Source organism: Dermacentor andersoni, chromosome 11, assembly GCF_023375885.2.
Source record: "Dermacentor andersoni chromosome 11, qqDerAnde1_hic_scaffold, whole genome shotgun sequence".
NCBI lineage: Eukaryota > Metazoa > Arthropoda > Arachnida > Ixodida > Ixodidae > Dermacentor > Dermacentor andersoni.
The window spans coordinates 67,441,380-67,465,220 of record NC_092824.1 but is presented as its reverse complement, the minus strand read 5'-3'; the positions used below and the strand labels follow the sequence as shown (position 1 = coordinate 67,465,220).

General features: G+C 47.4%; 1 protein-coding gene across 1 annotated transcript; it reads right to left on the bottom strand.

Moving 5' to 3' along the window:
* Positions 1-389: 389 nt before the first annotated feature.
* LOC129381362 (uncharacterized) lies at positions 390-23,525 on the bottom strand. Its single transcript, XM_055064145.2, has 4 exons — positions 23,337-23,525; positions 10,144-10,284; positions 3,103-3,262; positions 390-1,019 (listed from the first exon to the last, which is right to left on the bottom strand). Exons 1-4 carry the CDS (start codon positions 23,438-23,440, stop codon positions 1,011-1,013), a joined length of 414 nt encoding a protein of 137 aa, XP_054920120.1. The 5' UTR covers positions 23,441-23,525; the 3' UTR covers positions 390-1,010.
* Between the last annotated feature and the right edge of the window lie 316 nt (positions 23,526-23,841).

Below are 23,841 nucleotides of genomic sequence, written 5' to 3'. Positions count from 1 at the left end.
CAACAAACAAAAATTTAAACGTACCTTGCACGTGAACCGGTGAGGCCACTCTTCCTGTGTAAGCTTCATTTATTTCCTGCAGCACTGGGTGTGCAATCACCACAGAAATCCTTTTGTCAGTTTGATAAGTTTCCATTGTAGAACATTAGGCACTGAAACTGTTGTTAACCCACAATCTGCGCCATAGCTGCGCCGTAGTTCACGAAGCGTCAAAAATCAACACCAATCTATTAGAATTGGTCTCAATTTTTATTATCTATAAAATATCTGGCATGGTGCTTTCTCCTGGGGACATGTAAGTTGATAACCATGGTTATAGAATCGAGCAAGGCGGGTGTTCTTTTCCGCAGTCAAACCTACCGTGCAGCCTGGGCACAGAGTTCGTTGAGACGATTGTTGCAAACATTTTATTCGTAGCCATCCTTCAGCCGTAGTCAGAAAGGATAAGAAGGGCCCACTTGTGTGTCACGAAGTTACTAATCAGCTTCAAGAGTTCGGCCAAGGTGTGATGTGATGGCAAGCGATATCCATAGCGTCTTAGTGACATTCCGAACATTTTCTGTGTTCCGAAAGAAGTTTTTCTTTTGCTGCACTGGTGTCAATCTCACTGCCATATGCGGTGTGCCCGCCGTCGTGGCAGGGCAGGTTTCTCTCCTCGGTGTACGCAGCCGTTTATTGGCACTTGAGCGGCTTTTTCGAACGTTACTCATACGTTGTGGAATGTACGCATATGTCGCTTGGTGTATTTTAGCGTAGAAAATCTACGGCTGCACAGGCGACAGGAAGAAAATTCTTGTCTCTTGTGCGTGACGAAATGCGCAGTCACTTCGCGGTCACTTCCGAACAGTTCACCACATTCGGGGCAAGAAAGGTTTCGTCCCATCATGTGGCCGGCAGTGTGATTTTGCCGGGCTTTCACATTAGCGTAAGGAAACCCACACAAGCTATACACGTGGGTGGCATTGTTAGGCTGCTTTCCTTGGCGGTACCTCTGTGCTTCCACGGACTCTTCAAGAACCCTGCGAGGGAACAAGGAACGAGCTTAAGAAACCTTATCTATAGAGTTGAAGTCTCAATTCTAACAGTTCGAAATATCTGCGCTCCACAGTGGCACAGTTTTTGCAATGAATTTTTTTTTTTTTTCTGGTGGGGTGATACGCCTCGCACAACTGCACTTTTCATGAACAAATTCTTTAGATTTTCACCGTAAAACTGTGCGTTAATTTGTATTTCCCTGTCTTAAAAAATTTAGTAAACATTACTTCAATATATCTAATATTGCATAACTGCACTGTGAATGTCTCTGCACTTCGACTGGAATTTCACTTCTGTATACACATTTTCATATATACGATTTCGTTAAAATGAGGTATGACTAATCGAGCAGCGGCAGGGGCCTCACTTTTCATTCATGCTATACTGCTGAAGTTCACAACCACAACCTTTGCCCAGATAGTGGGCATTTTTGGTGCATCTACAAGCGAGCGCAAGCCCGAGCTGAGTCTGCACAAAGTCACTCTCCACTATACACCTGTGCTCGCGATCACGGGAATTCTATGCTTCCCCATTCCAGATGCTAACAAGGGCAAAGCTGTTCTTTCGCTGAATTTAGGACCAACCCCCAAATTCGATGGAGTCTCTTAAGAACGAGGCTTGGTTACCGTGCCTCAAAGCAAGATCTGCTGTGGCTAACTCAGTGACGAACACTTGTATGCGTAAAAGTGCAAACTTCATTTCTTCTCTCAATCCCCTTTCCCTCTTCCCTTGTGTAGGGAAGCCTACCAGGCTCAGGCTGGTTAACCTCCCTGCCTATCCCTGATACTTCCTCTCTCTCTCTCTCTCTCTCTTTGCTTCACGCACTGTTGTGAGAATTCCCATTTCTTTGGTTCTATAGGGCAGTTCAACAAATTTCACAAAGCCTTTGAGGAGGGTCTGCGAGAGCAAGGCGTCCTTCCAACTCGGTAACTGATCGTTATGAGAAAATAGAGGGCACCTGCGATCGACTAGTAGTCCAAGTGTACATTATAAATCCCGTGTTGTCCCAATGTTGTCACAATCTTGTCATCCCAGTGTTGTCACAATAGTGAACGCGCTACAGACCACTTTCGGGGAAATAGGGGGCATCCTTATAGATAATTCTAGGGAACTATCAATGGTTCGGTTAGTCACTCGTTTAGCAAAAAAACGTTTTAAAGGCAAGTGGTCAGAATCTTCATTCTTAAAGGTAGGTTCATCGCTTAAGTCTATTAAGCGTAAATAGAGGACATGTTATCGGAATGTGTGGCGCAAGGCAAGCGTTCCCGGAGTAAGGATAAGTTGTGGAACAAAACTTAATATTCGTTTTTCATGTGTTTTCTTGTGTAGTACGGGGGTGTATAGCAGGTTCTCGCGGGATTATCGAAGAACTGAGGGGCACTAACTTCCCATTTGGTAGAAATGGGGAACACTGTACATTGTGCGTGCAAATTATATAGCGTTTACAGCGGTATAACCTTCGGGACAAAGTTATCGCGTTTACAGCTTTGTGCGCCGTCTATGCCGAAGCCTCGCAAGGCTTCTTCATGCTGGTGGAAATTACATACGTGCAGCAAATAATTTATGCGCCCAAATAGCACAGCTACTACATTGATATGGGAGTAGGGACATTGCGCCGTTAAACGCGGTTAAAATTTCCCATACGTGGGCCGATCCCGAAGATAGTGCAACTCCGGGCGGATGTGCACCCTCGGCGGATGTGCAGAAGGGGCCCACATACACAGCTTCGCTGGTCATCCTTCACAGAGTAGAAGGGCACTGAGATTTTTACTTGACAAATTTCTTCGCGCGATACCTTTTTTGTGCTCCGCTGGTGGCACTGTCACGGCCACGTGCGGAGCGATGGGGAACGTGCCTGTACAGTTCTTGCTTCTAACTATATTACAGAGGTGGCACCTATATAAACGACTGCAGCGGAGTGGCACCTACGCACATGGCCCGTGAGGCCTCCTTAATACAGAGTTCGCGGCCGCGCAGGTCTCACCGAAAGGGCTTTTTTTTTTTCCTCGTGTGTGTTCAGTAATGCGCCTTAAGGTCACGATTATTTTTAACAAATTTAACACGTACATGAGCGGGAAAGGTTTCCCCATTCTCGTGGCCGGCGTTGTGCCTTTGGAACGTGTCCATGTCGGTGAACGCAGCCCCACACAGATGGCACACAATGGTTCTGTTATGAAGCTGGTTCCAATTCTGGTACCTTGCTGCTGCCCAGGTTTCTCCGGGAATTCTGCGAGAACACAGATACCGAGCACCATCATGCATAGTTTACTACCGTAACAATCCCGAATCTGAAATTATGCAGTTGGTTGATGAACGGACATACTCCTCCCTGATACCCGTCTTTGCAGGGAACACTTTTCTCTAAGAGTGAATACCGCCGTTGCTGTCCGATCATTCTATTGGAATCGTACAACACGCGCCTTGTTTGCTGAAGTTGCGGACCGACAGTTTTGCAATACGCCATTCTCTGACTCTGTGGTATTGAGTCACGTTACACGAAGCTGATGGGAGAACCGAGTTCTTTGCCACACAGGGTTCACAGCTGCTGAAAGTCGAGGGCATAGCCGCATCAATTAACATCATCGGCTATATCGAATTTCGGGCTTATTGTTCGGGAGTAGCCATCTATACGAGATTGATTTCGTTCACGATATCTAAGTCTCGCGCGCTGGTCTGATAATGTAGACATAAGAGTGTACACTGTCCAGTATTTTTATTTTCGAAGGCCATACGCATAACTGTCATTTCGAAGCAAATAGCAGTCTTTGGCTCCTTCGCAATTTTTCCGAGTAGACGATCGGTGGTGGTTTAGCTTTCACTGCTTATGCACAAAGGCGTCGACGTAAAGGATGCGTTCCTTGCGAACGCCGATCGTAGCTACGTTGGACGCATGCGTTCTCGCGTAAGCGTTTTGGAACGGCCAAATATGCTGTGACGTAAAATTTGAAAAGGCAGCCTTCTCCCTCCGCCCTTTTTCTTTCTGTCGACGTCGCTAAAACCGGCACGGTTCCATGGCTCTGCCAGAAATCCTGCTCCGAGTGGAGGTCAATAGAAGTATATGTAGCGGCACTATGCAATCTCAAGTTGCTTGAAGCCTCAGGGGTCGTCTAATGCTGCTTCGATCGCCACGCGACTCCTTCGAGCTGTCAAAGCGAAATTTCACATTCGTACGTTTGAACTCGAATAAACTGACACCATTCTGAACGAAGAAGTTCTACGCGCGGCCACTCGCAGGAGCAATATGTGCGCGTAAGGCAGTCACTGCTTTCAAACGCCAACATTGTTTGTTGCGCGCGCTGTTTGCGCGCACGTATAGAGAATCGTTTGTGAGCAAACGTAGCTAGTTAACAGCACTTGTGGCATAGGATACTAAGAGTAGGTGACTCGTTGAGCAATTTAGTCCCTGAGGCACTCGTTAGAGGCAGTTAAGGGGAGCGACTGAAGACGTCGGGATGAGCCTGGGCGCGTCCTGACGACGGAAACACTGAAGTTGACTCACGACCAGTGAGTGCATTAAAGAGAGACAGAGACAAAAGGGGAAGAAAGACAGAGAGGTTAGACAGCGTAAGTACCGGCTGGCTACCCCGTGCTTGGGAGAGGGCTAAAGTGAATAAAAGGAGAAAGAAGAAAAAAAATGAGAAAAACCGAGTACTTTAAATCAGTTGCGGCATGCCGCTCAATCGTTCCACTGAACTATTCTGGCAATAACCTCGCGCTGGACTGCGGCAGCGCTCCAAATCGGGGTTTTTTTCGGTGCCCCGAGAAAATTTTGTCTATGCATGAAGTTGTTACTTGAATAGAATGGGGACATGTTAAGGGTCATCTGGGGACATAATATGACGCGCGCGTGTGTTGTTTATGGGGAAACTCAAAACGCTTATTTCCTTTGTACCTGTTCAGAAGGCGTTACATGAAGAGCTTTCCAAGTTATTTCCGCTCTTCTGAAAGACGCAAGGGGGCCAGCAACGCTATATTTGAAGCAAACGGGGCGTCCGTTAGGTGTAATGTGCGCCGCATGTTTGAAGTGCGTACGCTAATATCCGAAAATGAACTTAATTCTTTAGTTGCGATTTTCTGCATATACTTACGCATAAGACGAGGTGGGTATGTAGTTGACTGCCCGGGGTACCCGACACCCTGTGGATGACGTTCAAGACGCGGAGCGGGGTAACTAACTGGAATCGGAAGTGATAAAATAGCGAGTAAAAGAGAAAATTAAAAGTGAGGGGAGAAGATGAAATTCAGCGGAACCCCGAGGCCGGAAGTGCAGCAGGAGGGTATGACGTAAGCGTGAGAAGAAAAGCGCGGTGCTACGCAAAGCGGGCTCTGCGGCGACAATGGCTACGAGATGGCGCCGGAGTGGCACGCCTCTTCTGCGTGGAAACAAAGCGTTGCATGAGCGCTGCATGAGGTCTATCTGCGGCTGCTGCTGTTAATCGAGCCCACGCGTCACCCACGCGCTGCCTCTCGCCGTCTCCAGATTAGCGAGGTAGTCGCGCCGCACTTCCCTCCGTTTGCAACGTGCCACAGAAGATGGATTGTCCGGGTCAGCCCATATATAGCGAAATTAAAGTACGTATACAGCGGCGTCCAAATTGCGCATTAGGGGCTATTGTAATAATGGGTGATTATTTTTATCCCTATATCGACACGGCTTTTTACAGAACGCTAAAAGGATAACGCATTCAAATTATTATCCTTATTCCTTATTGACAATGACAATATTTGGGAACGATTGGGCTTGCTCCGGAAAGCATACGGAGAAATAGAGAATGGGATGGAAAAGGCAGGGAAGTAAACCAAAATATTGTCTCCTTTCCTAGCTTGCACTGGGGCAAGGGTAAGGGGGAAAAGAAGAAAAAAACAATAGCGGAGAAATAAACAAAATGCGCAATAAAAATAGAGGAGTTGGAGAACGTCTACGAGAGCTCTGTCCATAGGATGTCTCAGCTAACTTTATCCAAGCTGTTCAACGAAAAAAAGAATTTAAAATCATCGCAAGAACATAGTGAGATGCAACTTTAGGATCAATGGTGTTCCGTTGTCAGAACTCGAACAGAGAACCCCAGTCGATATTGAAATTATGTTTTGCCACCGGCCTCTTCCATTTCTTTTTTCTATTCGGTGAGCGGCTTGGGTAACATAAGCTGTGACACGCTGTAAAACAGGCCTCGGTAAGCTCGAAAGTTGGGCTGGTTGGTATGGTCCTACAGGTATACGAGAGTGATACATAAGAAACACAGGGAAAAGAAAACCATGGACGAGCGCTCGTTTGCGATCTTACTTTGCCTGCGTTTTGTCTGTCGCGCTCTCATACCAGTGGCTTAACAGGTCCCTCGAACGTGAACACTTCACAGTGTCTTGACTGACTTGGTGTGACGACTGTATGTCGGCGTTCCAGAATTGTCTATTGCGCAAGCGAGCGGTCCTCAAGACGGACCAACACGGTCACACAGGACTCCCTGTGGGCGCTGTATTGAGGGCCGTGGCAAAGACGAAGCTATCGAACATAATTGTCAGAAAGGCTATACGTATCATCGATACCATGGCTGGAGCATTGGGAAGAACACGTGCGCTCAGCCAGGTAACGGACCATATGGCTCGTATAGAACATTTTTTAGGTAACCACGATATACATGTTTACACGTAGCCATTCTTCAGCTGTTCGTTGTGGTTTCCATTCCGAGGAATTTTACAGCTACACACTCCACACTGAAAGGGCTTTTCTCCTTTGCGTATGCCGCAATGCATCCTGAGGTTGTAAACTTTTTGTCCGCAGTACCCCATTAACAATGAGAAGTAGCGGAAAGAACTTTACCCGAGCATGTGGTTCGCCACGTGATCTTGGAACGCTTCCTCGAAGACGAAAGTTCTCCCGCACTTAAAGCACAGGAAGTTGGTGCAAGCAGCCTGGTTCACTTGTTGGCCCAGCGGCAGTTCCCCGACACCTCCAGGATTCCTGCTAGAGTACGCATACTAAGCACAAATAAAGTATAGCTGGGAAGGAAAATCATTCTGTTGTACACAAAGGAAAGGACTTCGGGATTTATTTATTGCACTTTAATTATGCGACATGCACATCATAGAAGACTGATTAGACCCATATCCAGAGGCAATCTTGGGGCATAGAATTCAGGTGCATTCTAACAGGTAATGCGAACTAAAGACGTATCATTTGTTGCTTTCTTTAATACATCCTCCGATACATTAAGAATTCAATATGGGGGTCTTGAAGCATAAATGATAAGTAAGGATAATCAGGTTTGTATCGCCTTGAAGTGCTGGCAGCAGCAATCAGCAAGGGATCACCTTTCCCCTATTTTAGCTACAAGTATAAATTGTGCGTTTAGTAAACAACTGAGTTCACTGTTCTGTTGAAACTCGGCCGAGTCGTTCGCGTCTTTTGGCCAATCCACGGTGAATGCATGGTATCTGAAGTGGGATGCAGTCGCCGCACCATATGAAGCGATGTTAAGGACGCCGCTCCCCAGGAAACCATTGGAAAGGACGGCTTGCGCAGTCGACTAAACATGAACACCACCAAGCTACCGGAAGCACTACGCTTGGGCGGAGACCGATGGAAAACGTGGAAGCCAGTTCGTCAGAGGGGCCGCCGTTCTTTCTGCAGACGGAGTACACGAAAAAGCGAAGGTCGGAATCTACAAAAGCAGCCCTACTCAGCGTGACCGGCAAAGGCGCGATTGAGGTATCACCATCATCATCATCATCATCATCATCAGCCTGGTTACGCCCACCGCAGGGCAAAGGCCTCTCCCATACTTCTCCAACTACCCCAGTCATGTACTAATTGTGGCCATGTTGTCCCTGCTAACTTCTTATCATCCGCCCACCTAACTTTCTCGCGCCCCCTGCTACGCTTCCCTACCCTTGGGATCCAGTACGTAACCCTTAATGACCATCGGTTATCTTCCCTCCTCATCGCATGTCCTGCCCATGCCCCCCATTTCTTTTTCTTGCTTTCAACTAAGATATCATTAACTCGCGTTTGTTCGCTCACCCAATCTGCTCTTTTCTTATCCCTTAACGTTACACCCATCATTATTCTTTCCATAGCTCGTTGCGTCGTCCTCAATTTAAGTAGAACCCTTTTCGTAAGACTTCAGGTTTCTGCCCCGTACGTGAGTACTGGTAAGACACAGCTGTTATACACTTTTCTCTTGGGGGATACTGGCAACCTGCTGTTCATGATCTGAGAATGCGTGCCAAACGCACTCCAGCCTATTCTTATTCTTCTAATTATTTCCGTCTCATGATCCGGATCCGCGGTCACTGCCTGCCCTAAGTAGATGTAGTCCCTTTCCACTTCCAGTGCCTCGCTACCTATCGTAAACTGCTTTTCTCTTCGGATACTGTTAAACATTACTTTAGTTTCCGGCAGATTAATTTTTAGAGCCACCCTTCTGCTTTGCCTCTCCAGGTCAGTGAGCATGCATTGCAATTTGTCTCCTGAGTTACTAAGCAAGGCAATATCATCAGCGAATCGCAAGTTACTAAGGTATTCTCCATTAACTCTTACCCCCAATTCTTCCCAATGCAGGCCTTTGAATACCTCCTGTAAACAGGATTGAGCTTGAGGTATACATGAACTTTACTTTCGCGGCAGAAGAAAGCATCGAAGACTGCAAGCATGTTGCCAAATTTCAGAAGTACTTCGCCGAAGAGGAAAATAATGTTCACGCGATGCACTTTCTTTCGCGCCTGAGTTCAAGCCGAAGGTAAAGCGTTTGAACAATTGTATTACGGGGTTCGAAGAGGGACTAGACAGAAGAGCTCCAGTCCATGACAAACGTCTCAAGTGGATGCCGCGACCTCGAATATTCAGGAGCCATGGCTACCGCAAGCAAGGTGCGATTGGTGCGGCCGAGTTCGTGAGGCCCAGCGTTGCCCAGCGTGTGGCGATACCTGTGGCGCATACAACAAGCTCAACGACTTTGCTTCATCCTGCCGAGTAAGCGCTAAATTTGTTAAAGTACACCAGATGGACGACAATTTTAACGTACTGGACCTCACCTTCAGTAGCATTCGCAACGTCCGTGATTGAATGATGTAGGCGAAAATGGGTGGCAAAGACGTAATGCTCAAAGTCGACAGCGCATCACAAGCGAACTCCATTGTGATGTCCAATTACGGCAAGTTAAACGTTGGTTGACTTCAACCCAGCATCACAGCATTCTCTTTGTGCACAGTTGGCACTATCAGGCACTGTAGCTCATTTTCAACAACAGTGGCCAACCAGAACCGCAAAAAGGGCGCCAAGTTCTTCATCGTAAAGAAAGACCAGCAAGCCATTCTAGATTTGGAAGCAAGCGAGAAGGGCTCACTAGAAGGCCGGCATTCTCCAGCTGAAGGTAGAACAAGCTCTGAAGCAGTCGCACAGAAATTCCCTCATTCTCTGCGAGAAAGTCGAAAGGCTGAGAGTTTGCTTAGACCCGAGAGAGCAATAAAATTTATAAAGGAAAGCGTTACCACATGCCACGACGCGAGCATATCGAGGCAGAATTCATTGGACCCACCTTCTTTACTAGTTTCAGATGCCAATGCAGGCTTCTACCAAATATTTCTCCGGTTATATGCGCACGCTCGAAACGCCATTCCGATGCCATTGTTTCTCGAGGCTTTCTTTCGGTATCTTGTTGGCAAGCGACGCTAGTCAGAAAATGCTGAACAAGGTATTCGATGGTTAACCAGGCGTACGCGTATATGTTGAAGACGTGCTGGTCTTTGAGGTGCAACAAAAGAGGAACATGACATGCGCCTACAGAGTGTACTGGAAGCAGCTGCTTCCGCAGGGATCACCTTCAACGCAGCTAAGTGCCAAATCGGGGTCTAAGAAATCAAGTTTCTAAGCGTTATAATTTCTTCGGAAGGCTTCATGCCGGATCCAAGTTTATTGTCGAGCGTCGTAAGTGTGCCTGCACAACAAAGCAAAATACGCTGTGATATAAGTGCCTAGAACATTTCACAGCACAACACCAAATCCGAAAGGACTTCTCTCGTTTGTGTATGCCTTAACACGTCCCCAGCTCTTAACCCTTTGCAAGTAATACCCGATTAACAAGGAGTAACGCGGCAGAAAAATAACTTTACCCAGTCATGTGGATGGTCATATGTTTGTGAAAAGCTTCCTTGCAAGCGAAAGCAATGCCGCACTGAAAGCATACAAGGGTTGTGTTAGCAGCCTGGTTCCCATGTTGCCCCAGGTGCAGTTCCCAGGTGCCTTCTGGGTCCCTGCGAGAGTACAGATAACGAGCACAAATAAGAAAATTTCACCAGCAAGGGCCCACATTTAAGATTGTTCTGTTGTTGGTATAAGATATCAAGATATAATTATCACATTTTCATTATACCAAATTTACAGCATACAGGATTCATTAGACCCACGCTGAGAGGCTCTTCGGGGGAACAGAGGCAAGGTACAGCCGTGCTCGGAAGGTAAAAAAGACCATGGGAGCACGGGGCAAATGGGAGGTGGGCGCCGTCTGGCGGCGTGGTGCTTGTTGTCGAGAGTGTCGCAGCGCGCATGCGCGTCTATCCGTACTCGCTGGCCAGCTCGTTTTCTCGAATCATGCGAATTTGCGATCGCCACCACAAGTATGGTTATGACGACGAATTCGCAGAGAGCCAAATAAAGTTTTGCAACAACAATCGCCAAGGCCCGAGCTCGCCAACTTTTTCCAATTATCGAAACACCTGGTCACATCTCCAACACTAGCGGCTTCTTATTAGCCATAAACACGTATCTTTCGTTTCTGTACACGTTCTCTGTCGCACTTTCTGCATAGCGGCACCTCTCCCTGCACAAATCACTGCTGAATAAATAATGAAAGCGCTGCTGAATGCCTCTTTCGAAGCTAGAGCGTTTCTAAGCATGACACTAAATCTAAAATCAAAAGATTGCACGCGTGATAACTGAACGACAGCTTTCTTTGTATGGGCGACAGCGATTTGCGTTAGACGCGTCCCATTCCGCAGAAAGCGCGAGTGGTGTTTATCAGCCGCACGGTCATGGAAGAAGCACCAGCAGTGTGACCCGGCGCTTGCATGATTCCGAAACGACGCATGGATGCGGCGCGGAGACCGCCACGAATTCTGATGGATCGCGCGCACGTCGGCACGGAGCAAATTAACCAGCAGGACAGCAGTAGGGAGAGACGCGCATGCGCACTGCTACACTCTCGACAGAAGGCATCACGTCCGCAGGCGGCGCGCACGTCGGCACGGCGCAAACTAACGAGCAGGACAGCGAGTAGGGAGGGACGCGCATGCGCACTGCTACACTCTCGGCAGAAGGCATCACGTCCGCAGGCGGCGCGCACGTCGGCACGGCGCAAACTAACGAGCAGGACAGCGAGTAGGGAGGGACGCGCATGCGCACTGCTACACTCTCGACAGAAGGCATCACGTCCGCAGGCGGCGTGCACGTCGGCACGGGGAAAGCTAACGAGCAGGACAGCGAGTAGGGAGGGACGCGCATGCGCACTGATACACTCTCGGCAGAAGGCATCACGTCCGCAGGCGGCGCGCACGTCGGCACGGGGAAAGCTAACGAGCAGGACAGCGAGTAGGGAGGGACGCGCATGCGCACTGATACACTCTCGGCAGAAGGCATCACGTCCGCAGGCGGCGCGCACGTCGGCACGGGGAAAGCTAACGAGCAGGACAGCGAGTAGGGAGGGACGCGCATGCGCACTGATACACTCTCGGCAGAAGGCATCACGTCCGCAGGCGGCGCGCACGTCGGCACGGGGAAAGCTAACGAGCAGGACAGCGAGTAGGGAGGGACGCGCATGCGCACTGCTACACTCTCGGCAGAAGGCATCACGTCCGCAGGCGGCGCGCACGTCGGCACGGGGAAAGCTAACGAGCAGGACAGCGAGTAGGGAGGGACGCGCATGCGCACTGCTACACTCTCGACAGAAGGCATCACGTCCGCAGGCGGCGTGCACGTCGGCACGGGGAAAGCTAACGAGCAGGACAGCGAGTAGGGAGGGACGCGCATGCGCACTGATACACTCTCGGCAGAAGTCATCACGTCCGCAGGCGGCGCGCACGTCGGCACGGGGAAAGCTAACGAGCAGGACAGCGAGTAGGGAGGGACGCGCATGCGCACTGATACACTCTCGGCAGAAGGCATCACGTCCGCAGGCGGCGCGCACGTCGGCACGGGGAAAGCTAACGAGCAGGACAGCGAGTAGGGAGGGACGCGCATGCGCACTGCTACACTCTCGGCAGAAGGCATCACGTCCGCAGGCGGCGCGCACGTCGGCACGGGGAAAGCTAACGAGCAGGACAGCGAGTAGGGAGGGACGCGCATGCGCACTGATACACTCTCGGCAGAAGGCATCACGTTCGCCGCCGGCGCGCACGTGCCATTTACCAAGCACTCCCACGGCCTCCAAACTTACGAGCGCGACTGTACATTCAAAGAGGTAGTGTGCAGAAAAGACGCATTCATTGTTGGTATTTTTCTCATAACACTCAGTTTAATAATGCAATATAAAAAACTTAAAATGATTAAATGGAGAAATGAAAGTAATCAGGCTCAATACAGATATACGAAACAGTGCAAGGAAGACATACGTGTAAACTTTGAGCACAGAATAAAAAAAAAAACAAAGAAGAAGGTACGCCAGTTGGAGTAATTATTCGTTATTATTATTTTTATTATATTCTTATTAACAACATTTTTCCAGTACAGAGAGTGTCATCAAACGCCGCTCTTAGAAATGCCCAAAGCAATACACGACAATGTGCATGCACCATTTCTGAGACCACCCACGCTAGGGCATATCGACTGCCAAACTAGAGTTGTTCTTTGGAAGACAGTCTTCGTAGCTGATTTCAGACGGGTTTGGCATATCTGGGACCTGGGTATATTGAAACGACATCCATATAAAAGAAAACGCCCTTTCCGTGTCCCTAGAGCGTCGCAGCGAGTCGCAAACGGTATGAGACCAGAAACTAGGCCTGGTAAAACCTAAAACTATTCCAATCTGTTTTCATTCCAAATCCGCCGTTAGTCATCCGTGTTAGGTCAGAATGATTCGCCTCCAGCCCATACGGGCGGACACAAGGCCCATTAGGGCAGAGCCCGAGACCTATCACGGAGGGCTAATGGTGGATTTCGAACAACAGATTGGAATAGTTTTCCGTTATGCCGGCCGAGACTAGCGACAGTAACGTCGAAAATTACCCACTTTGAATTATACTCCTGTAGAGGGTGCACTGCCGCAAAAATAGGCTTGCTGTGGCAAAGCCACCTTACAGCCTTTCTTTTTATGTAAGCATGGTTCGCGCAATGCAGTGGTGTCTGAAAGGCGTTTTCGGCAGCGCCCACAAGAAGCGAGGGCTGGTCGCACAAGGTAACCTAACTATACGGTTTTAAATGGTGCCATTACGGCTGAAAATTAGTTACTTAGCATCATACACTGCACTATCTATAGTATTGTTCCACTTTGCTTCATTGTCAAAAAAAAGAAAGAAAGGGTCAACCAAGCGGTGACGCCAATGCCTACGCAATATACGAGTATACGACAAGTCGGGTCTACAAAACTTTTCCGGTAATATCAGCCTTGCGCTCTCCCCGCAAAAGAGTAGCCACTAAAGCCAATACGAAGGAAATGTATACTCTGTTGTCTGGAAATCTGGCGAAAATTTCTGATTATATAGCTCGTTCAAAATCAATACGATTTTCAAGAAACAGATGTATCGGTAACGGAAGACGACGGAAAACAAGTTATGTGCTCCCTTTGTTTCGCCAATTTTTTAAACAATAAATCGGTTTAATTAGGGCAGCTACGCTGCTACTGACAGTAACATTTCTAGATGGTGCTGGCATGATCGCTTCTCAGTTTAGAACACACGAAATATATTTCTCCTCGATCATGCCGCACGAGGTAGTCTCACGTTTTTGCGATGAAGCTGAAACTTGGCTCTTGATGAGCAAGAAAATTAGGTGCACGAGAAATGTCGTCTGTTTCTCTCTTCTCACGTCTCCGTTTATTAAAATTCTGAGGTGTTTACATGCCAAAACAACGATATGTTAATGGGTCACGCCGTAGTGGGGTACTCCGGATTAATTTTGACAACCTGGAGTTCTTGACCGTGTACCCAGTGCACGGGCATTTTAAGAGCGGAGCTGTTCTAAGTCGAGCCTTCGCAGTCCGCTGTCACGCAGGGGGGGGGGGGGGGGAAGGTTCCGGACCTCGCGCCAGAGGGAGCGGCAAGAGTTGGAGTGGGAGCAGACCGTTATATGTCACCTTTTTATGCATTACAGGAGCCTATGACAACGTAGACCGCGACATTTTGTGGTATATTCTGAAAGGGGAAGGCTTAGGTAACGATTGTCTACAGCTTTTGAGAGAGCTTTACCTATAAAATACCGTTTGCGTTCAGTGGGAAGGGATGAGGAGCGAGGAGAAAGTTCATATCAACAAGGGATAAAGGGCATCCCTGCCCTTTATCCCCGCTGCTGTTTTCCATGTACATGGTGAGGATGGAGAGGGCACTAGAAGGAAGTAATATCGGGTTTAATCTCTCATACAAACAGGTGGGTACAGTAGTAGAGCAGCAACTCCCAGGTTTATTTTATGCGGACGACATTGTGTTGCTAGCTAACAAGAAAAGTGATTTGCAACGTCTGGCTAATATCTGTGGGCAGGAAGGCAACAATTTAGGTTTGAAATTTAGTGTTAGAAAATCAGATGTAATGGTATTCAATGAAAACAGTGAACAGACAGTGGAGTTACAGGGCCAGAAAATACCTCGGGTAACAGAATATAAATATCTTGGTAAATGGATAAACGAAGGCAATAGATATATGGAAACACAGGAAAAAACAATAACAGTGAAGGGGAAGAGAAATGCAGCCATAATGAAGCACAGAGCGCTATGGGGATACAATAGGTACGAGGTCCTCCGAGGTACGTAGAAAGGTGTAATGGTTCCAGGACTTACTTTTGGAAATGCGGTTGTTTGCTTTAAATCAGGGGTACACTCAGGACTCGACGGGAACCAAAGGTCAGTGGGTCGCCTCGCATCGGGTGCTCACGGGAAGACTACAAGTGAAGCTGTGCAGGGTGATATGGGCGGGACTAGTTTTGAAGTGAGAGAAACTCGCAGTAAAATTGAGTATGATGAACTGCTGAACAATATGGAAGAAAGTAAATGGGCTGGGATAGTGTTGACGTATCTGTACGGAAAAAAACATTGATTCACAGTGCAGGAAAAGAACTAAGGAGCTTACCAGCAAGTATGCGACCTGTAGGGTGGGCAACACAGCAACAAAGAAGGTCAAGTGGAAAGTCAGAGAGGCTGAAATAATCTCATGGGTGGCAGCAATGGAAAAGAAACCTGCTATGAGTCACTACTTAAGAGGAAAAAACGAAATCAGGAAAGAAACAACTTATGATAACTCAAAGGGAAGCTCATTACTTTTCGAAGCGAGATCGGTATGCCTTAGATCACGCACCTATAAAGCGAGATATAGGATGGAAGAAGCATGTGCTTGCTGCGGTAAAGATAGGGAGACTATAGAGCATGTTTTATCGGAATGTGAAGACGTCCACCCAGCGGTCGATTTAGGCGCCACTGGCCTCCTTGAAGCACTTGGGTTCAGAGAAAGCAATGGAAAAGTAAACATGTCCGCAATAGCGATTAGTAGAAGGCAAATGGAGGATTGGTGGAATAAAAGTAGGGAAACGAGAAAAAAAACGGAGACGTACTAAAGCACAGTTCGAAATAGGGGATCAGAAAATTTGGGTGGGGTAGTTCATAGTGTTTTTTTTTCTCTCCGTTTTATTGTTTAACCTAGGTAGGACATTAGGCAATATAATAGCAAGAAATTGGTGGCGCAACCCACCGCCCCGTTCCAAAGGGGACGCTCATAACATCCGCATCCATCCATCCATCCATGGGACACCGCCGGGATGGGAGCGCACCAATCAGAGGGCGTGCCAGGGGCCATACACACAGCTTCGTTGCCATACATTGCTTCGCTGTAAATAGGCTTGTCAAACTTTCTATTAGTCTTTAGAGGTCTAGAATTTTGATCTACCTGAAGTAATAGATAATCAAAATATCGGGTCAGCACATCTTTAAGGCAAATATCAATGTGCATCATACTTCAACTAATCATACCCTTAGCCCTTTTTTTAGGAATAAAGCTAAACCAGAAACGTCACATTGGGTAGCAAATGGGCAGAAGCTGCCCTTTTAAGCGGACTACAGCGTTCGAAGCCGCAGTAGGCTATGGTTTGATCTTTGCAATCTGTGCGCAAAGCACTACACAGACAATATATTTGCAAAGCTTAAAGAGATAAAATAGCTTTGAATTGATAAAGAAGCGGAAATCTTTCGTGCGGTGCGTAGTCAGACAAAACGGTGCTTGACATTATCGAGAACACTTACCGCACGCCCAGAAGAAGACCGGTAAAAAGTGCCACGGTCACACATTGCTGTTTTAAATATTTCTAAGCCCACCATGTACCGCATCTTTCTTTAAATCGCGCAATTTTTTTTTAAGATCACCTATGGTAGATGTCATGGTTTTAGTCATTGAGCTGGGTTAGCCCCAGAGGCGAATGCAACTTCCACGAGAAATCAAAATGTATATACGCCCCATAAACAAAAGTTCAATTACGTTTGTTACGTAAGTTACGTTTGTGCTTCATCCACCGACAATAATTTCCTTGCAAAGGAAACAGAATAACAGCGCGTTTTTACTGCAAACTTGACGGTGCCTGCCTCACAGAGCGTTTCATCCTCAGGATTCGATCGTAGTGGGTGTGCCATGCTAACTATGTAGCCCTGCTCACCCAGCGGCTACATTTCGCAAACTGCAATATGTTCCGCCCAGTAAGTAATTCAAAAGTTAAGTAGGCAATTTTTAACTTGTGTGGCAGGCATTTCGACTTCTCTTTCATGCACTGTCCAATAATTCGAGTAATCCAGCTCAAGGACTGCAATTATGTTTTCTGTTACAGAACATTTTGTAAAGATTCTGTACGGCTGAAAAAAAATGCCCCTCGTGTGCCAGTGATTATAAAAGTAAGTGGTGTCACAATTTCAATTTCATTCGCTCAACTCCAACCATCCAATAAGCTCGAGAGCTTCAAGTACTACAGGTTATGCTTTCGAGGGAACAATTTCCGCGCCCGCCGAAGAGCATCTGGAGTGCTAGTGCCGGCAGTAATAAAGGCGAATGTGAACAGTCGGAAAGCCATGCGTAGGCGCACCCTTAAATGGCTTTGCACCTAAAGCTTGGCACCCGCCAATGCTAGGGGAGCAGACATGGCTGACTTATCTCTTATGTTTTTGGTATTCGTCACGCCAGCGTTATAACAGCGAGTGTTAGTGGTTATCGGGTGAGATCTCTTCATGTTTGTCTATGCGCATCTAAATACATGCTTGTTTACTTAATTAGGAAGCGAATGTTTAGCTTTATGTGGCCAATGAAGCTGTGAGCCTTACATCTCGTATGATTGTGTAATACTTTGCTATTGCTATGAAGCAATTCTCCTTGGTTTACCAACAAGCTTCGGCGGCTTAATAACAAAAAGAAGAGACTGTACAGGCAGGCAAAGCTGACTGGTCTAGCGAGTGCCCATGATAAACACAAAGCGTGTGAAAAGGCTTATAAGGCATTACTAAAATCTACTCTCCATAATTTTTTTTTTCTCGTGATTTACCATCCACGCTAAAAAATAATACTCGTCGCTTTTGGCGTATTGTAAACCATGGCATTCGTGCTAACATCAGTCTTACTGACTCTTATAGTGTGCCTATCCCCGATTCAGATTGCGCTCAACTTCTTAATGATACATTTGTAACAATTTTCACTCATGAAAACATTAACTCATTGCCAACTTTAAAGACATTAGTGGGAATCACAATGCATCAGACAGTCATCAGTGAGTCTGGTGTTCTATCTCTACTAACCAATCTTAAAACGTCATCTAGTGCCGACCATCTAGGTTTCAATAACACAATATTAAAGAATGCATCGCGTGGCATTTGTTCTATGTTAACCGCTCTATTTGTTAACCGTTCTACGTTAGCCGCCACAATTTGTACATCGCCGGGGTAGTTGGAGAAGTATGGGAGGGGCCTTTGCCCTGCAGTGGGCTTAACCAGGATGATGATGCTGATAATGATGATGATGATGAACCGCTCTATTTTCCCAGTCACTACCAACTAGTGGTATTCCTAATGACTGGCACATTACTAAACTAATACCCATTTTGAAATCAGGTGATTGTGCTTGTCCGCAGAATTATCGTCCCATCTCCTCAACCAACACCATTTGTAATTTACTCGAACATGTCATACACAGTCAAGTCATCAACTTCCTTGAAGACCATAGAATTATTTTTAAGCATCAGCACGGTTTTCGCAATGGCTACTCATGCGACAGCCAACTTGCCGGATTTATTAACGTCATACACGCACTGATAGACGCTGGTTTCCAAGTTGACGCAATATTTTCAGATTTTTCTAAGGCATTTGATCGTGTCCCACACCATAGGTTGTTACTTAAACTTTCACAGATTAACATTCATCCTACTATAATTGCATGGATCACCGATTCTCTCTCATCTAGAATTCAGTTTACATCAGTTAACAATTCTAACTCATGTTATGCTGATGTTACGTCTGGAGTTCCACAAGGCAGCGTACTTGGACCTTTATTCTTTCTAATCTATATTAATGATTTACCCAGTGGCGTGTCATCCAAAATCAGATTATTTGCAGATGATTGTGTACTTTATCGATGTGTAACAAGTAACACTGATAGCCACATACTACGAACTGACCTGGATGCAGTAAGTGCATGGTGTTCTAATTGGTTAATGCCATTAAATATTTCCAAAATTAAACTCATGTCTTTCACCAATAGGCCACGAATTCCAACCACCTACTCCCTTGACAACAACGCTGTGTAACTCGCAACAATTTACAAGTACCTTGGCATCAATCTTCAGTCAAAGTTATCATGGAACAATCATTAGTCTTACCCTTGCCTCTTCAAACCGCACTATCGGACTTATTAAACATAACTTAAAAGACTCCCCAATGCATGTTAAAAAAGCTAGCGTACACAACATTAATGCGGCCTAAACTAGAATATGCGTCTGCCTTCTGGGATACCGAACAAATTTATATCATCAGTAACATCGAAGGCTTGCAGAATCGCGCTGTGTGATTTATTCTTTCACATTATTCACGTTACACCAGCGTCAACTCGTTAAAGAATAAAGCTGAGTTGGGCAACTTAGCACTTGGCCGTAAAATTTCTCGCCTATCACTTTTTCATAAGCTTTTTCACCATCCATCACTTCATGATGATTTCTTTCAGTCACCACCAGTTATCTTTCCACGCCGGGAGCACCCATACAAAGTCAAACGCAATAACTGCCAGTCATCCCATTATGCACATTCGTTCTTACCGCACACAATAACTGAATGGGACTCCTTACCATCAGACATTGCCACTGAACCAGACATAGTCAAGTTTCAAGATTTACTTCGCTCACGACTTGTCAACTAATATTTTTTTTTTTTACTTTTGCAGTGTTTTCGATGTTTGTGGCTGTTTGATTTTCATTGCAGTTGCCTTATGTTCTCCCCATGTGCACGGTTTTCTCTGTAATAATTGTGGCTTAATTATCTTGTATATTACCTACGTTTCACTATATTTTTACTTTTGTTACATTCTTTTAGTATTATATACAAACTGTGACCAGTGTTTGGGATCGCCCCCCCCCCATGCCCCCGCCCCATGTAACACTCTCGTAATGAGGGCCTTTGGGGGTATTTTTGAGTAAATAAATAAATGATTGGCCTTCAATGGAAACATTTTCTATAGCGCTAAAAAAGTTTTGGACCTCCTGCGAAGCCATCTCTGTGGCGAACGCATTCGCGTGTTAAATTTCCGAAAGAAACAATTGGTTCACTTAGAAGAGAGGCCTACTTTCCAACGCTAGGTTGAACTGCCCGCCTTTCCGCATTCTCTCTTCTCTCTTCCAATACTGATGGCCTTTGATGACCTCCATTGGCAAATTCATACGTAATTATCAGGGAAACTCTTTATCCACGAATATTATTTCTGCATAACGCCGCTCTTTCACAACTTGCGACGCCACGAAACCGCAATCTTTGCTCCTTAGACTCATTTCTAATGCGATAGCATTATTTCGCTCATTGTCCGACCCTGCCTTCACCAGAAAGCCGTGGCAGAAAAACAGCGCACAAATTACGTCATGTTCATTACCTACAAAAAATTCAGTCAGTTCAGTATCCTTAGGTGATATGAATGATAAGCCCATTGCAATTCGCCTCAGTCCACCTTGCTCTAATTTGTACCAACATTAGTGCACCTTTTAATACACCTTCATTCACCTCTATTCACTATACGTCACCTTACTCTAACTTATAGCTTTGATTCACCATACCCAAGTGCAATTCACCTTAATTCACTACAAATCATATTTATTGCCCGTAGTTGCGCTACTACTCTATTGCTACTGAGGTCATAGACGACGCTGGTGACGTCACCTGCTCCCCATTGGCTGCCCCGTCACGTGCCCGGCGAAGCACTCACTAGGCCACACGTTTAGTCAGCCAGATGGCTATCACGTGACGTGTGCAATGACGCACGGCACTGGGCACACCTTTAGTCAACCAGAGCCGTAACGCCGCTGTGGCGTTAGGGAAGCGGGCTCATCTCGCACCGCTTAGCCCGGGTTCCATTTTCTTTCTCAAAAGGCATTGATTCCTTTGCTTACGGGAACCTCCCCGAGAAATGTGTCATCGATCTGAGCGCACATGGACGTGTTTGGTCTTTGCGCCGTCGGCCCTTATTCTAACGATCGCATGATCACGTCAGATTTTCTGCCTCATGGGACATGCAATACTTTCGCTTTAAAGAGGGGCCACGGTGAGGAAACGATCCTCTGCCCCACCCATTCCTGCTGCCGCTCCGTAGCCGAGAGCGCTAACCACAGCGCCACCATCGCGCCAGACGATAGCGATGAGTGTCTTCGAGGCTGTACACGTGGTTGCGCTCTGTCTCGCGCATAGAAGGAGCGGCACCACTGTCAGTGCTGCGGATGCGTCGTGCGAAGTCGAATTTCTTGGCGTCTACGTCATCAGAAGAGACGGCGAAGCCGGGCCAGAGGCGCCAGTGCGTTGCCGTCGAAGTGCGAGACCATCGCAATGCAGCGAAACGTGCGAGGCTAGCTGCTGCAACGAAACAACCTGCAACGAAACAACCTGCACCTCCCAAGTGCCCGACGAGTATACAAGCGGCGAAAAAAATGGTGCAGTGAGCAAGGCGGAAGCGGAGGCAGTGAGAAACGCAGCCGGGGGCGACAAGAGCAGCGGGAGCTGCGAGATGTCAGGAACGCGAAGTACGCAGTGGCGACGAGGCAGTTAGTCAGAACGTTCGTACACAGTCATCCTGGAAGTGTCCGCAAGGTCTGCCATACACTGTGGTTTAGAACGGACGTCACGTTGTTATGACCTCATAAGCAGCAGCATTACACTCGGGAACTAACGCAGCAGCACTTAGCTAAGCGTCGTTACGCCGCGTCACTAAACTCGGCGACAAGTGATGCTCTCGCATTTACACATAAGAATCGCTTACGTCGTAGTCGGCGTAACCGAGCGAACGAGCAGAACGAAGCATGAAAAGGTGAACGTGGAGCGCAGCGGGGGATGAAGAGCGCCCGAGAAACAACGCGGAAGACGAGGTTATAGTGAACGCATGAGGCGGTGAGTGGTGGAGGAGGATATGACGAAAGCGCGAAAAGAAAATCGTAGCGCCGCTCTGCGGCGACAATGGCTACGAGATGGCGCCAGATTAGCGCACATCGTCTGTTCAGCGACGGCATGCGGCGAGCGTGTCCAACGATACTATATACGAAAACAAAGCGCTGCATTAGCGGAGGTCTGCTTGCGACGTGTGCTGCAAATAGCGCCCGCGCGTCACGCACGCGCTTTCTCGCGCAATCTCCCTATTAACGAGACGGTCACGCCACACTTCGCTCCGCTTGCAATGTACCGGACGAGACAGTCCGTCCGCTCCAACCAATGTAGCGCGAAATAAGATCACGTACAGATCTGCGCTCAAATACCGTCGGTGAGCCTTGTTTGTCTTCGTGCTATCTCACCGCGTGAAGCAAATTTTGTGGCTGGCTTACAGATTGTGTGATCCCATACTACAACGGCCATCTTGCCGCTTTATAAAATCAACTTGTGACAGAAAGCCATTTCTCCAATCCAGAAAGATCTATCGAACGCCGCACCCAGAACAGCCTAAGCAAATTGACTCTTATGAGCGTGCATATTTCGTCATCCCGCACGGGAGCACACGTATTCGGTAGCAAGAAAATGTATGCAGCACCAGCGAACTGTTTCAAGCTTATATGAAACTAAGCTTTCACGACGCGGCTACAAAACATCGTCTTCAAAGCCTTTTGCAGCATAACAATAATGTAGTTGCTTGACGATATCAGCAAGACATGGACACCCCGACCACACAACCGTAGATCACACTGCGAGACCGGCAAACTTTACAGCACGTCTTTTCCGCGATCAGCCAAATTTAATATTGCTCGCCATGGTGGCCTTGTAAATTTGTTGCTGCGCTGCGAAGTCAGAGGCAGTGTTATCGAATACTGGATGCTGTGACCGCATTTCGATGGGGGCCCGATAAAACCCTTGATCCGTAGGGTGCACCTCAAGAACTCCTGGTGGTCAAAAGTGATCCGGAGTCACCCACTATGGAGTGGCTGATAATGACGGCGTGCTTTTGGCACGTAAACCCACAGAATTTAACTTGACTTTACGTGTAGTATTGCTCTACCTGCAGGACTGGCCCACCACACTTGGCGATAAATTGACCAGTAAGCTCTTGAAACCCGAAGGAATAGAAAGCTTCGTTTTTATAACACAATAAGACCCCCTGCAGACTGCGTTTGATCCGTACAAGATATTAGGTAGGGCGTGTTTGTTGACTGAGTAATTTCGTAGGCGTACAGTCAGTATACCGGCCCATGTGTTGGGGCTACGTACAAGCCAATCTAATATTGCGATGGCCTCATGTGTGAGCTGTAGTCGCCAAAACAGTATCAGCAGATACAGTGAGCAAAGTCCATTAGAGCTCGCATAGAAAGGTTCACCGTAAAAGAACCTAAATGTTCGGCAAGCAGCACGTAACTGCATGTAACTGCGTGTCTAAGTTCGGCATTATTCAAAGTAAATGTTCAATGGAAGCTCACCTGCCAAAGTCCAGAATAATGGCTGTACTGCTCGTACCCTGTTTTACAACACAGCTGCCGCCCGACATCGTAAAGTAGGGTCGAGCTGTTTCTTTCCGGGCCATAGTCGCCCGTCCCGTTCGGAGAGTACAGCGGGTATTTCCCAGGGCAGGATAGTGCAGGAGTGTGCAGGCATTCTACGAGGCTGTGCCAAGGCGCATTTCCGCCCCCTCTGCCGAAGCCAGCGCCTGGTGTCGAAACATGGCACTGCGCATGGGCGTCCTGTCTAGCTTTGGTGGCTAGCAATACAAGTATACCCGCCGTGGTTGCTCAGTGGCTATGGTGTTGGGCTGCTGAGCACGAGGTCGCGGGATCGAATCCCGGCCACGGCGGCCACATTTCGATGGGGCGAAAACACCCCTGTACTTATATTTAGGTGCACGTTAAAGAACCCCCAGGTGGTCGAAATTTCCAGACTCCTCCACTACGGCGTGCCACATAATCAGAAAGTGGTTTTGGCACGTAA

What these genes read in the sequence shown, in the direction of transcription:
- LOC129381362 (XM_055064145.2), bottom strand. Translation starts at nt 23,440, where the DNA reads ATGGCCCGGAAAGAAACAGCTCGACCCTACTTTACGATGTCGGGCGGC. An exon ending in ATTATTCTGGACTTTGGCAG is followed by an intron (nt 10,285 to 23,336) that starts GTGAGCTTCCAT and finishes GTACTCTCGCAG; the next exon opens with GGACCCAGAAGGCACCTGGG. An exon ending in ATGACCATCCACATGACTGG is followed by an intron (nt 3,263 to 10,143) that starts GTAAAGTTATTT and finishes GTGTTCTCGCAG; the next exon opens with AATTCCCGGAGAAACCTGGG.